The 15,329-nt window shown below is 46.8% G+C and overlaps 1 protein-coding gene across 1 annotated transcript in view; it reads left to right on the top strand.

Moving 5' to 3' along the window:
* The window catches only part of Fto (FTO alpha-ketoglutarate dependent dioxygenase), a 348,414-nt gene extending 334,761 nt beyond the window's left edge, over nt 1-13,653 (top strand). Inside the window, exon 9 of the mRNA XM_041649608.1 lies at nt 11,646-13,653. Within this exon, the coding sequence (XP_041505542.1) occupies nt 11,646-11,799 (154 nt within the window). The 3' untranslated portion in view covers nt 11,800-13,653. The remainder of the gene's footprint in view (nt 1-11,645) is intronic.
* The last annotated feature ends 1,676 nt before the right edge of the window (nt 13,654-15,329 follow it).

The following is a 15,329-nucleotide window of genomic DNA, read 5'->3' as shown; positions in this document are numbered from 1 at the left end:
ATCTCAGAGGGCGAGAGGGCAGATTAGCAGCATAGACTGCAGAGAGAGGAGTTCTGGGTAGACGGAACAGCTCACTAATCCCCTGCGCATGTTCTTGGCCTGCTAAAGGAAAAACAAGCCAGTGTGTATGGAGCCAAGTGCACAGCAGATCAATGGAAAACTAGAGCACTGGGGACAAATAGACAGGAAATGGACAAGGGTCTTCTGGACCATGCTGAGAATGTTGGCTTTGTAGCACAGGCTAGCCTCAAACTCTTACTCCTTCTTCCCTCTCTCCTCCCACGTTCTGAGATTACAGATACTCACCACCACGCAGAGCAGAATTTTTAACTTTTACTTACCTGTTAAGTATGTGCAAAGCATGAACCTACATTGGAAATTTGGTGTGCCCTTAGTGAGCAGACATCTCTTGTGCCCGCCCTGTCTTCTCCGGGATCTGAACATACACGGTTGCTCAGCACTAGTGTTCCGTGATCCAGAGCTCCCTACGGCAAGTACCATGGACCTCTAAGACACTCTTGGGCCTCAAGTTCCAAATGGGGTTTAAATGGACTTCAGTGGGTGTTTCTCAGCCTCCAAACCCCCATTAAGCAGGCTACTCAGAAGTATTTCTAAACCCAGCAGCGCTGTGAAGACAGACTGACAGGTGAGCATACGGGGTCATAGACTTCACAGCTCCAGTGCTCATCCCTAAGCCAGACCATCTGGCCTTGGATTCAGTAAGCCATTGTCCTTGGCTTGGCGCATCTCTCCAGAGCATGAATGGATTGTGCCCCAGTATCTGTCTGTCTTTGACTCTGCGGGCAAACAGCCTTTGTAAGACCCAGACCCTCTGGATAAATCAGATTTTTCTCTGTGACATCTGCCTCTTGCCCAGGTTATGTAATTTCTAGATTTGGAAAATCAATGGCATTGGCTCTCTTGCTTTTATTTTTTTTTGACTATGTTTATTATCCATGTGACACCTATTATCTGATTCTGAGTAAATGGAATTTTCCCAAACATTTGAACAATCTTAAGATTTCCAAAGATTTGCAAATCCTGAGATTTGCAGGACAAAATGGGTTTTTCTTTTTTTGAAATGTTATTAAAAACCAAACTGGCTTAAATTTCTGGTCCTAAGTTATTCTAGAATCTTTCTGAAGTTTGAGACTATCCCATGCAAACTTGACTTAGGTTTCAAGCAACAGGGAAGTCATGAAATTGAAAGGGTTATCTTTTGTCAATCATAGCCCTTTGTGGGGTGTTGTGCTGACAGAGACAGTGGAGAGACCGTATTTTATGGCTGAAAGCAAGGCTTGATCATACCCAGTGGGGATTTTGTTCCAGTAATTGCATCCAATTGGACCTTATGCCACGGCGCAGGTACGGCATTAATAACACTCATTAAGTCATATGCCCGTGTGCTTTCCCTCCCAATGGCTGAGTCACTGGCAGAATATATTTTCTTCCAAAGTGTTTGTTTTCATTGTTGCCCTTTAAAAATAATGAGTTCATTCTATTCCCTTGCAAGGCAAGCTACTCTAGCCGCCTTTGAAATTGTATATCTTTTGTCAAGCACATTTCTGCAGTGCGTCCATAGCTTTGTATGCCGGGGAACCCAACCCGGCCTCTCTTAAAGCTTCCAACCAAGTTGCCTCAGACTTGATACATAGAACCGCCAACCCGTTTGACCTTTATATTGTTACCCTTGAGCAGGTAGAAGTCATGCAGGTTTCAGGTGACCCTATCATGTGACCAGAGACCAGAGGTCAGCAGCTCCTAAATGTTCTGCTGTCAAGGTAGCCCATTCATCACCATCATTATGCAACTGACAGCCGACAAATGAACCTGGGATAAAATTATTCTCAACCTTCTGCCTCCCGGATTTACACCCGAGAGGTGGGCCAAGCAGCCTCACGTATTAAGTGGTTCCATGAGCCTGCCAGCACACCTTGGGAGACCTGCGGGGTGCTCCGAACCCTGGAAGGTCACCAGTCGTCTGCTTACCAGGCCCAATTGCGTACCTACATGCTTTCTCTGGTTTCCTCTGCAATAAAGATGAATTCATTGTTAGTTCCGCGTGGTCACAAAGACAGCCTATGTCCCCCACTACAGCCCTGCCTCAGCATCGCTGTGGTCCTTTGAGCAACTTTACAAGGTGCAACTTTGTTCTGAATGGCCTGCTGCTAAAAGTCACTTATAAAAGTAAGGTTCTCCGAGGCCTCCCCTGGAGAGTCTGATTTGGGGCTTATGCCCTCAGAAAACTCCTTTTAGTCAGTCCCCACCCCTCAAGGGATTCTTCCTTTCTCTGTTGATTTGAATAGTACAAAGAGCTCGAGGTTCTGAGTGAGACAGAGCCAGACTCTACCCTGTGTTCAGTCCTAAGAGCTTGGGTTAGTTCAGTTCTTCTAGGGACAGGGCGCTTACATAGACCATGTGCAGAGTGTCTGCATGCAGTGTGCATTACATAGAACATGTGTGTGCATTACATAGAACATGTGTGTGCATTACATAGAACATGTGCAGTGTCTGCACGCAGTGTGTATTACATAGAACGTGTGTGCATTACATAGAACATGTGTGTGCATTACATAGAACGTGTATGCATTACATAGAACATGTGTGTGCATTACATAGGATATGTGTGTGTATTACATAGAACACGTGCAGAGTGTCTGCATGCAGTGTGTATTACATAGAACATGTGTGAATTACATAGAACATGTGCAGAGTGTCTGCACGCAGTGTGCATTACCGGTGGCCTTTGTGTTTTCAGGAGCATTTTTGCCGTTTCTTTGGTCTAAAAGTTGTCACTGAAGGAGCAGTGGCACAGTTTAGAATAACTCATATACCTCTCCCATGGCGACAAAGCCCCCAACAAATCCTGAAGGGCCATTTTCAGAGCCACAGGAGTAAGGGTTTGCTGTGAGGGTCTGTAGTACAGTCACCTAGACTGGGGAACACGCAGAGCTCTGATTGAGGCAGTTCACACTAGCAATAGAAGGAGGGTGTGGCACTCCTAGCCTCCTGCAAAAAGTGGAGAGATGCCTTTGGGACATAATGTGGCTAGAAAGTGTCCCTGACTTAACATCTTGTATCTGCATCTCTCTACCTCCTGCCCTAGCCACACTGTGAGCACCATTCTCTCTCTGGTAGAACCTCTTCCCTGGTTCCCAGAGCCTGGAAGACCAGAAGCCCTTAGCAAAGGAAATCTCTTCTTAGAATTCCAGAGCTGGGAACCTCATTTCTCTTTGTCTTTTAAAAAATAAAACAAAAACCTAGATGTGCATTCTCTGATAAACAACTTACAGTAGGGAAGATCATTTTGGCTCGTGGTTTCAGAAGTTTCTGCCTCGGGTTGGTTGGCCCTGGCTCATCAGGCCAGTAGTAAGGCAGGTAGACATCATGGCAGCAGGAACATGATATAACAGACTGCTCACCTCATCACAGACAGGAAACTGCGCAACAGAGCAAGGGGCTAGGGACAAGATGTAGCCTTCGGTGGCATACCTCCAGAGAGCCAGTGAGCCATTCAGTTGGGAATCCACCTGTATATTAATCCATCGATTGGACCAGGACCCTCATGATTCAATCACTTACTTCCCCAACACTGTACCTCTGGAATCAAGCCTTCAACACACAAACCTTTGGGTATATGCTCCATATCCAAAGCATGGCATTTGTAGTTTTTGAGTGATGTAGGGATCTACATCTACATTCTGAAGGAAAGAGTTGAGAGCTCTGAAAGCAACTGATACAGGAAATGCCTTTTAGTCTCGAGGTGTGGAGAACACAATCCAGTCCCAGCAGCTGGTTTTTCCCAGCTGCTTCCTTGGCCCAGCCAACAGAACGGTGCAGTCAGCATTCCATCCACACAGGGTATTCCACCAAGATCCAGACAGCCGGCTGTCTGTGCTGAGTAACCCTGCCATCTCTTGGGTGATGACTAGTTGGCTTTGGTGGCATCAACTTGGTATTCAAAGTGTCTGAGGTATATTTGATATTTAGGACCTTTTGAAAGAGTCCATACAACCTTTTGTTTATTAGAGTCTTTCTTTCTTCCCATGGGGTGAGACACAAAGATAGATCTATATACAACTATGATTTAAACCCGGATTCAAGGGTCAGTGTTTGAAAAATGCTGTCTACCAAGAAGGTATGTTGAGCTGGAAGAAAGATAGATGGCCTGTGGGCGAAGACTGGGTTCCCTCCCTCTGGTGCGCTTTGACTTGACCGAGCTGAGAGCAGCAATGTGACATGAAGGCAGCGGGAGAAGAGCCTTTCACAGGGAGTGTGGAGGTGCCCTGCGCCAAAACCCAGCTAGGAACTGCTTCTGCAGTAGGTAAACTGAGTTATCCAAAGCTGGACCACTAATTGATGAGATCACCTTTGCAAAGTAGATCATCCTGGTAACTCAAAGATAAGGCAGCTCCTCACTGGTACCATTTTCTAGAATGTTACAATTAAACGGTAACAAAAATCCACAGAGAGGGGCTAGAGTGCAAGGCTAAGTTTGTGTATATGTGTGTGTGTAAATATGTATGTGTGCGTGTGTATATATACATATACATATATATATATACATATACATATATATATATATGTATATATACACAGAGAGAAAGAGAGTCTCAGTAACTTAGACTGGCTTTGAACTCACAATCCTCCTGCTTTTTCTCCTCCATGCTGAAATCTTAGGCATGCCATTACCATGCCAGCCTAAGACTGAGACTGTTATCTCCCTGCCTGCCCACCTTCTCTCAATGAAACAAATCGAAACAAAGCCCAATGAAGCTGTGAGAACCAGTACAACGAAATAGCCTGAGGTTAGGTTTTAAATAGTGGTTTTAAGGCAAACAATATGGATAAACTCCTTAAATGGTGCAGGAGGCAAGGACTGGGCAGCCGTGCTAGATAGGAAACGCTGCATCCCTCTGTGTGGCAGATGCGCCGACTCGTCGTCCAGAGAAGCTGAGTGGGGCAGGGATTTGGAGTAGCCACACTGATCTCTAACTCCTTGAAAGCCATGCTCTTTTCAGTCATTATTTCCTGCTCTCCTGGGCTGCTCCAGGCTCTCCGGCCTTGTGGGTTAGCATGGATCTCCCCAGCGTTTTTTCCTCGAGGCTTCATAAGCCTTGAGACTGGTATATATTGTTTTAGAGAATGTATTTGGATGTGAGTGAGAGCCTAACGCAGTCTCCCAACTAACTTTAGCTAGACCCTCCCCTCACTAGGTGAAAATCCCAGGGGGAAATTCTTACATAAAAAACACACTTCATTAGTCATTAGAGATTTTCTGATGGTGTTACTAGTTTAAACTAGTCTTGCTTTTAGAAGCAACAAATTACTACCATTTTATTCCCAAGTGCTAAGAACCTTCCTGGATAACACTGCGTTATCAGCTTCATTTTAAAGCTAGGATGTGTGCCCCGTAGGAGGTGGGTGTGTTGGCACGATTGCGGGTCTGTGTACTTTGCCTACTTTGGAGGGCCTCATATGCATGACTTGATCTCATCTCCACGTAGCCCAGCAGAGCAGAGGACCATGCACTTCATGTAACAGCTGAGAAACCTGAGAGCTTGGGATATTTTCTCAAGGTCACCCAGAGGCTATAACGAGAGAGGGCTTGCGCACGTGAAGAAGGATAAACAGTTATCATTTATTTCTGCAGATAACGCCCGTAAGAACTTCAAAGCCTGAGAATGAAAAGGAAGAAAAGGAAGATTGTTCAGTCATTTGCTATAGCTAGAGTCCTAGAAATAAGGGGAAAAAATGTTTGTCCCCACCCCCACCCTCCACCCCACAAGTGTTGTGATCTCCCAAATTCGTCACTTTGGCAAGAATAGCTAAGTACTTGATGGACAGGACCCATTTTGATCCCAGTGGAAATCCACGATAAAGCTAGGATATAATGCAAAGGGCAGCCAGGTTCTGTGCAGGGGCTGGGCCCACCCTGTCTTAACCTGGGATAAGACAGGCATCATTCAGGTAGGAATCTAGATGCCAGCTCCTACCACCTCCCCCAGCTTCCTGAAGGGGTCATGGGAAGCACACCTGGGTGTTGGACTTTTATTTTATTTTATTTTTAAATTTACTTATTTATTAAGGATTTCTGCCTCCTCCCCACCACCGCCTCCCATTTCCCTCCCCCGATCAAGTCCCCCTCCCTCATCAGCCCGAAGAGCAATCAGGGTTCCCTGTCCTGTGGGAAGCCCAAGGACCGCCCACCTCTATCCAGGTCTAGTAAGGTGAGCATCCAAACTGCCTAGGCTCCCACAAAGCCAGTATGTGCAGTAGGATCAAAAACCCACTGCGATTGTTCTTGAGTTCTCAGTATTCCTCATTTTCCGCTATGTTCAGCTAGTCTGGATTTATCCCATGCTTTTTCAGACCCAGGCCAGCTGGCCTTGGTGAGTTCCCGATAGAACATCCCCATTGTCTCAGTGTGTGGGTGCACCCCTCGCGGTCTGAGGGGTGTTGGACTTTTAAATAAAAGATTGTGGTTATTTCCCTCAGTCTGCTTTCTCTTCCCCAGAAAAGAACTCGCAGTTAGTGGTTCATTTCTCTTGTCTCTTTTTGGCCTGCGCTTGATGACTCTCCATGAAGTGTGTGTGTATGTGTGTGTGTGTGTGTGTGTGTGTGTGTGTGTTTAGTTTGTCCGTCCTCACGAGTCTCTTAGCAGAAACTGTTTATCCTGAAACTTTGTCATTTTCCGGAGAGTGTTACCTGTCCTTCTTTATTTGTTGCAAAATTTAGGGACAAGAAAGAACCATATGTGTTTTCTTAAAATCAATGGCCAGCACATTACTGTAAAACCTATTGATTAAAAACACAAAGTATAATGTTAGTCATTTAGTCTGTGAAGTGACGCGATAAGGGAAGGAATTTACCCTTTGGCTTTTGCATTAACCTTTATTGACTGCTTGCATACCCATAATTAACACACACTTTAGCTAAAGTGGTTAATTTTAGCATGGCGGCCAATGTTCACTAATGTAGCTGCCATCTTGATCACCCAAATGTAAGGGAAGCCCTGGGGGAAATCAGTGAGTTACACCTCAGGGTGGAGGCCGCAGGACCTCTGGGCAGCATGCTCCCTATGTTCTCACTAGGTCATTCAGAGAGAGCCTTTCCTCAGCAGCAAAGACCTTTGAGGATGGTCCATTGAGCTGTTGGAATGGAAGCCAGGTGAATGGGAATGAGAGGGATGAAGAGCTTCTAGCCTTGAGTTTGGTTTGGTTTGGGTTTGTTCTGTTCTGTTTTGTTTGGCTCCCTTTTAAGGGTTTCAAGAGTTTTCTAAGTAAATCCAGGTTTACTTGCTAACTCCAGAAGCATCCAAAAATAGAGTTTTCCCTTTAGGAGATGAGAATGAATGTCGGGAGGGGAAGCTGTGACCTTCATACTGGGTGGCTAAGGACAGTAAGAGCTGAGAAGGACATTAAGTTAGGTAGAGCTAGGGACGGTAAGAACTGGGAAGGCCACTAAGTTGGGTAGGATCTTAATGTTCTGAAAAGATCATCAGGTTCTGGCTGTGAAAACAGGCTTATTTCCTAGCAAAAGCCCCAAGTTCATAAGTTCAAACACAGATAGTCTGTGTGCACGCTGCACAGTACCAGCAGTAGCATGGACACACGGTGAGACCATGACAGTGGATCCTGTAAAATGTGGGAAATAGCTGAGGTGGGAAGAGTGGCTAGCGTCATCAGGTTCTTTGGGTTGCAAGTAACAGAAGAACCTACCTCAGACAATAAAGCTTGAGAGAATGCAGTCTACAAAGACCTAGCTCAGGTGAGCCTTCTCCATCTGATGATACAGTTGAGAACCCTGCCTCTCTTGGCAGGGAAGCGAAACGACCATGGAAGGTCAGGGTTGCACAGATCCGGAGAGAAGAAAGTATTGCCCCTCAGCTCCTGCCTCCCATCTCAGGTTGAGTCTGTTTTCTCCATATTGTGTCGTGTGCCTCTCGAGCTGTTCCCCTTGACGAGGAGTAGGCTGTGCCCACCGCACCGCCACACTTGGCACTGCTAAAACACAGGGGCTCTTAGGACACTCAGGGCCCCTCTCTCGTTCAAGGAACTGTAGGATTCATGCTAAGAAACAACCCAGCATGGTTTCTACTAGTAAGGGGCAAGTCCACATGAAGCAGCCACCATTCCTTCCTTAGTGTGGGTTGGAAGCCGCTGGTCCTACTGAGTCTGCGCACTGTAGCCTGCTACTGAAAGTTGCTTCTCTGGGTAAGCCTCATGCCTCAGAATGTCGCCTGTGATAGGATTCAGCCACAGGCTGTGTGATTCAAGGCAGAAAGAACTATGCTAGGGCTGCTGAGCTGCCCCCAGAGAACCAGTTCAGAGGCCTGCACCAAGGGACTTTGGGAGGGGGAGAGAGCCACTCAGCAACAGCTAGGACTCTGGTGGCATCTCTCAGCTGTCACTGGCACTCGTGGTGAAAGTAATGATAGTGGTGATATTTAATAGTTACTGTGTGCTGGGCAGTATTCCAAACACTACCTCTGTTCATTCACCTAATCACATCAAACACGTAAGTCAGAATGTTATTACTGCAAAACGCACACACACACACACAAACAGACACCAGCTTGCTTGTAGGGAATATTTCCTCTGATTCCTCAGGCATGCTTGAAATAATGGTTGATAATAATAATAAGTTTTCCTGGGCACACATGCCTAGATAAAGTTTAATTTAAAGATAGCACAGGAAAAGATGGGCACCAGTAACTAATAAAACAGAACCATTTCAACAGTGTGCTGCAATAGAATTAGATGAATTTAGTTGTTCCCAAAATACCGCGTGCTCCACTCACCCCAAGGCAGTGCTGTGAGGTGCCTACAGGAGGAGTTGAGCTGAGATGGGTGACAATGGCATGGGTGCTTTGACGCGGCCTCGGGCACTGCTGACCGTCTGACATGGTGTCAGGAGCATTGTCTGCTCTCTGTGACTCTGGGTCATGGTGACGTGGACCAAGCAGCTTATACCATGCACTTAAAAGGTTATGAGAGACGCAGGTGACTCACATCCTGGGTGGGACACAGGATCCTATCACCCTGCTCAGAATCGTGCACAATTTAAAACTTACAAATTATTTCTAGAATTTTCCATTGGTTGACTGAGTAACTGAAAATGTTGCATAGATAGCAGTAACTACTGGGCCGTTGTCATTATTCTCATTCCCATCATCACCATTACATAGACAAGAACCCACAGCTCCATACGATAAAGAACTTCCCAAATGATGGGTCCCTCCGCATCTCCAGAGAATACACCACGACCCTTGATGCTGCCATCTAAGGACACTGAGACCCCAGCAGACAGGGGTGATTTGAACAAGACATAAAAATAACAGCTGAAAGGACTCAGGCCTCTAGGTCATTCTCAGTCCCTTCGTGTCCCCTTCCACAGTTTGGTGTACTACCGAATCAGACTGTGTAGCTGGAGAGGGCAGGAGTCCCTTCTCAAACACGGAATCCTGCTTGTCCCTCTCACTGGCACTTGGAGATTAGCAAGGAGTACCGGCCATTGAGAGAAGAATTTTACAGCAATCTTAATATAGCTGAATTGGGTCCCTGAGAAATTCAGCGTGCGCGCGCACACACACACACACACACACACACACACACACACACAAAATCTCCGAGCCTACCAGGAGTCTTTATGAAGCCAGGTAGTCCCTCAACAGCCCTCCTTGGTGAGAACAGTGGCCTAGAACAGCTTGCCCAGAAGCAGGCCTGCATGCTCACAGCTCTGCCATGGGTCTGAATATTTCTAGTACTTTCTCAAAGTGAGGAGTCAAAACCACTTGACAGCTGAGAAAGCATCTCTATTGACTTTTTACAAACCTTATGATATTCTAGGAGGATCAACACTTATCACAGCCCTTTAATCTGCCAAGCGGGATAATATGTGCACGGATAATTTATCCACTGTGAGATTGAAATGCTCAATTTGGAATAACTTTCCCTACCCAGTAAATTGAGCATTACTCCGCGATTCCGGGGTCGAGAGAAAGCACAATTTAAGAAGCTTTCCCGGGTCCTTTTGTAATTAGTCGCAGCTTCCCTTGAATATTAATTTTCTCCTCTCCTCTTTCGAGTGATTTAGAGACTGTCGCAGGGATTGCAGGGACGCACCCCGAGAAGGGCGACAGCCAGCAGCGTGGGCTCCAGCACCTACTATGAAGTAGGCTGCCGAGCGTGCCCTCTGCCCCTCCACGCCGCGTGTGCTTATCAGCACAAACAGTTGAATATTTATGCTAAGAGGATTGTCAGGGGTTGCTTCTGTTACTTTAATTCTTGTTTTAAATAAATAATGAGAACATTTAAACACATTACTCTTCTTGGGGCCCCCGAGGTCAGCTAATCTTATTATTTATGAAGTGATGTGCTACATAATAGTACTTAGTACGTGTTAACAGACGCTATTATCAGGGTCGGATGCGGAGAGCAGAAGATATATTGGAATGTTACGTGTAATGTACGACGGACTGAGTGCATAGGATGCCGGTATGGCAATTAACCACATGCGAAAATAGGTGTAAAGTTGAAGTATGCTTTCCCCTGGGAATCCCCTCCCCATTAATAACCCCCCAGAGAAGAAATGTCTTCCCATGAGGGGCTTACCCAGTCCTATGACTGGGAGTGGGTGTGGCCACTCTTTGGCTGACAGCGATGGGAGGGCAGAGGTAGGGGCACCTATACAGCTGTTGCAAACACAGGTTTGGTGCATGTGCTCTGCCTGTAAGAAATCATTCATTACTTACTACACTCAGGTTTTTTCCTATGACCCTCATTTTTCAGATAACTAGAACGGAAACCAAAGCATTTGCCGAGCCCAATTTTAAATGAGCTCAACTCCCGGAGAGGGTGGTGCCTCCGAGATGTGAGGATGGCACTCCCAACTTCTTCCTACCAGGCTACAGTTTAGCTGCATATGATAATTAATTTCTCTACTATTGATGAATAATCCATTTAATAAAAACGGTGATTTAAGTGTTTTCCTTGGGGACTAACTCTTGCTAACCTCTTAATTTAATTTGGTGGAAGTTTCCCCACCTATTCATCAGCGGAAATGATTATTAACCTCTATCTGCATATATCCTTATAAACCTCTTTCTCCTTGGAGTGCCTTTTCTTCTGAGCCCAGCAAGCTGGGACACCTGTAAATCTCCAGGATCTCCAAAGTCAATCCTGGCCTGTAATATTGTTTAATCTATTCTTGGACGTTTTAATGCAGTAAATTCAATTTAATCTTTCCCAGTAATCTAGTAATACATCGAAATCCCACAAACATTTAAATCTGATAATGGCTTAATCACACACTTTAAATAACTGTTGAGATAATGAAAAAATAATTCACCATTTTAAAGGCAGAGTAACTCAATTTCCCTAGTGATTGGCTTCTCCGAAACCACTGGAGATAATGCAGATGTGGGAATTGGAGAAACCTGAAGCCCCAACCCTGAGCGGGACAGGTTTTCCTCAGAAACGTGTGCTCTCTGCCGTGCGAGCGCCTCCTCCCACTTCACCGTCCCCATCACCTTCAACAGCTGCTGTAGGAACATTTGCCAGTTTCGTTCTCCACGTTTCCCAGAAGTCTGGAACTTCCGGGCTTTCCCTCCAGTGGATTAATTGCCGTTCTTCCTCTCCTAGGTGCCAGTCCCGAATCGTCCGGAACTTACCAGCCAATCAGAAGCCAGACTGCCGGCCCTACTGGGAGAAGGATGACCCTTCCATGCCTCTGCCCTTTGACCTCACAGAGGTGGTTTCAGAGCTCAGAAGCAAGCTTCTGGGACCAAAAGCCTAGAGGAAGCACAAGTCCGTAGGTGGCGAAGGAAAAGATATCCTGGCTTTCCTCCCTGAACCTTGGACAAGGGTAGTGTAGACACCTCTCAACCCATAGGTTATAGGACCTGGGTTCCAACTCAAAACAGCTCAGAAATAAAGTCCAGAAATAGAGAAATGTTGAAAAATCGCACAGTGTTTTAATCTGATTTGGTGTTAAACTAGAACACACACACACACCACAAAATATTGCCCACTCTTTTTCTCCCTTGGGAGCCCTTTCTGTCCCCAAGGCATCAACAGGAATGAGCTAAGCATCGTCTCCTTTCCTCTTGGGCTTGCCACCTCAGAGACAAAGAGTAGACCCAGGCATGGAACCCCAGAGCCGGAGCCAGCCACCCCAGCTTCTCATCTTGGCTTCTGAGGTTGAGCCATCCGCAGATGGTGGTTACTAGCTCACTGCACAGACCTAAATTTAAGCTCAGTTGTAGCTACAAATCCCTTCTTCACGTGCCCTGGCCACATGTCACGTGCCTGTCAGGGGTGCGATGACTACAGTTTCAGACAACACATCCGGGTTTCAGGTTTACGACAGGCATTTCCCTCTTATGGTTTTCTATCTGTAGCAGCAATTGCTGCTGTAACCGTGGAGGACAGAAATGAAAAGCAGTCGCAGAACAGTAACACAGCTCAGTGAGGGCCCAACTGTGAGCAAGGAAGGAACAGCAAAGGAAACAGCCACATCCTGTCTTTGCGGGGCTTCCCTGATCCAATGACAGAGGACGGCCCCACAGACGCTATTTCATGGAGTTAGCATATCTTTTAGAATTTCCCCATTCGTAGGTACCGACAGGATTCCCATCCCAGTGATGCCAGAGCCTCAGAGACTATGGGGAGAGGTCAAGCCTGAATTCAGATTTCAGAGTGCCAGGGTTAAGTTCCCCACTGTGACCTTTGCATGTCCTGTGTCTCAGTTTTCTTATCTGTATGGTGGGAGGTATTGCAAGTACCGACTCCTAACTTGAAGATTAAGTGACGTGGCGAGCTAGAGACAGCCTAACCATTCGATACGTTTTGTGAGCTGGCCTGGAAGTAGCAACATTCCTACCCCGTTGCAGCCCTTTGCTGTCTGTGTCTCATGGCCCACATATCTTTCTGCTGGCCTGGAACCTTCTGGTGGCCCCAGATATGTTGACAACAGCCCTTTCCTCAGCCCGATTTTCTTGTATGAGTCAGGTTCTTGTGCATATGGAGGGCCTGTAAACTGCAGTATTTTTGCCCACCGGACAGCAGCTGGGATTCCCTGGTACGGAAACCCAAGTCTCTTAGGCCTTGATTTGCTCCCCTTTTTCATAAGTCCCAACTTCCTCATCGGTAGAGAGTGAGGTCCATTCTCACAGAGTACTGACACAGTCGAATGAAATGACCTCAGTAAGGTGTAGGTGGCTTCAGATGTCACAGGCAGGCCCACCACCACCATCCCCAGCCCTCTGGCTCTGTGGGTCATTAGGCCCCGCGGTATTTTTTCTATATTTTATTCCATTAGGTGCCAAAATTATTAGTTGGGAGATTCCACATAGAATAAGAATTTCTCTTTAAAAGTCAGGGCACCCATACTGGGTCCCCGTCCTCGCATGGCAGTGGCTTGGCAGTGGCTGTGACCTCTATGCTCTGCTGCAACCCTGCTACTCCGTGTTATCATTTTGTAAACACGCTCCCCAAGCAGCTCTCTAAACCTGCTTGCCAACGCCCTTTTTTAGAAAGCATTAGTGTCAAGTTCTCAGTACGTGTTCCTCCTGTTGAACTGTGCTCGTGGTCTGCCCGTACCGCTGTGCTGTGTGCATCCCTTCCTACACAATAAAGAATTCAAAAACGAGAAACCCAAGAGTCTGTGCTTCTCTCCTTTTACACCAGTTTTGGGGCGGGCGGCGGGGGGGCGGGCTTTACTGTGTGGACGGAAGTGGTTCTCACATCAGTTGCTCCTACCTACCTTCCTACCAGCCTTTCCTGGCTGACAGGTTACAGCGCACTTGAGAAAAGTGGTCTAAAAGATGCATCACCCTTATGGGCTTTTGACCTCCCTCTTTTCAGACTCCAGCATTGTAGGAAGCCCTAGGTCAGATTCTACCACCAATCTCTGTCTCCCAGGGACTCTAAGGCTCATGGAGGCCCAGGGTACAGAGTGACTCACTTAGGAATTTATACTGTCACGGGGAGACAGACAAGAAACCAATACTGTGACAAGATCATTCTAGATGCTTGTGTTTGGAAGGGAAACACCTAGGTGGGACATGGAGGGGGACTAGTGACCCAAAGCAGAAGAGAAGGGTAGATTATCCAGGGGTAGTAGGGAAGACCTTTCCAGAAGAGGAATAGCAATCACAAAGACTACAAGGCTTGGGGGCCCTTGGAGGTGGCTTCAAGGAAGGAAAGTGGCTTTTGTGGCCCAGGTAGAGAAAGACAGGAGAGTCCTGCCATCCCACTAGAGTAGAGACAGAAGCAGTGTTCCCTGGGAAACGTGGAGGATTTTACACAGGGCAGGTAGAGGCAACTTGATGAGCTATTTTATGCTTTCAGCAATTTCTCTAACTAATGCCTAGATCCCAAGGGTCACGGGGACGCACAGTTCCAGGGAGTGTCTTGGCAGCCAGGAATTCCCTGTGGTAGGAAGGATGCAAGCAGCCACCTCCAGCGTGCAGCGTCCACACTAAGCAGCGCCCACAATAGTCATCCACTCCTGTTCTTACCAGCAGCCTCCTGCCTGACAGAGTTTTCTTGACAGAAAAGAACGGGGTCATGGCATGGCTTGTGACACAATTTTAGTAATAAGCTTCCAAATCCATCACTAAGTGAGTGGAGGGGTGCCAGAAATGAGATTGCATGAGCCCTGCCTAATGCTGGGGTGCAGGCTTTGTATACATTTCCAAGGAAGGTATTTTCCAGTGCAACTTTTTTTTTTTTTTTGTCTGCTCTAGTTAAGGCTGATTTTACCACTGGGCAAATTGCATACATTTGGATCCATGCCACGCTAAATACTGTTTATTCTGGGGATCTGTCAGAGGCAAGTGCATGGAAGACAAGGGGATTCCGGTTTGAAAAGGCAATTCTCATCCAAACAGGTTCAGATGGAGCGAGGCGGCGCGGATTAAAAGGCGCTGAAGTGGTAATGCCGTTTATCCAGTTTGCCTTTGTTACTCTGTGATTAAATGGTATTTTTAATTAAGTTTCATTGGGAGCCATAGGTATCGAGGTGGTGAAATCAATTTGACAACCATAAAGAGGGAGGAAGGCGCAGACGGGTTGTAATGACTGCCGCCGAGACTGCTGGGAGAGCCGCAGAGAGTCGGCAGCTCCGAGGACAGAGAAGGCAGGCCTGCTATAATGGCTTCTGAAAGGGGACAGGGCACCCAGGGCAGCTGCTGTGTTTGGGAGGCTGTTCCCAGTGGTTGCCAGCAAAAGGAGTACTCTCGCAGCCCTGAAACACCCCGATAGATTTGGATAGACTCCAGAACATGCTGATGACGCCAGGAAAGAGGCTGTTGTGCGTACAGC

The sequence above is a fragment of the Microtus oregoni genome, unplaced genomic scaffold (assembly GCF_018167655.1).
Source record: "Microtus oregoni isolate MIOR12 unplaced genomic scaffold, Mior012 000004F_ref0000308, whole genome shotgun sequence".
Lineage (NCBI taxonomy): Eukaryota > Metazoa > Chordata > Mammalia > Rodentia > Cricetidae > Microtus > Microtus oregoni.
Note: the sequence above shows the minus strand (reverse complement) of the source record. Positions and strands in the feature narration are given on the sequence as shown.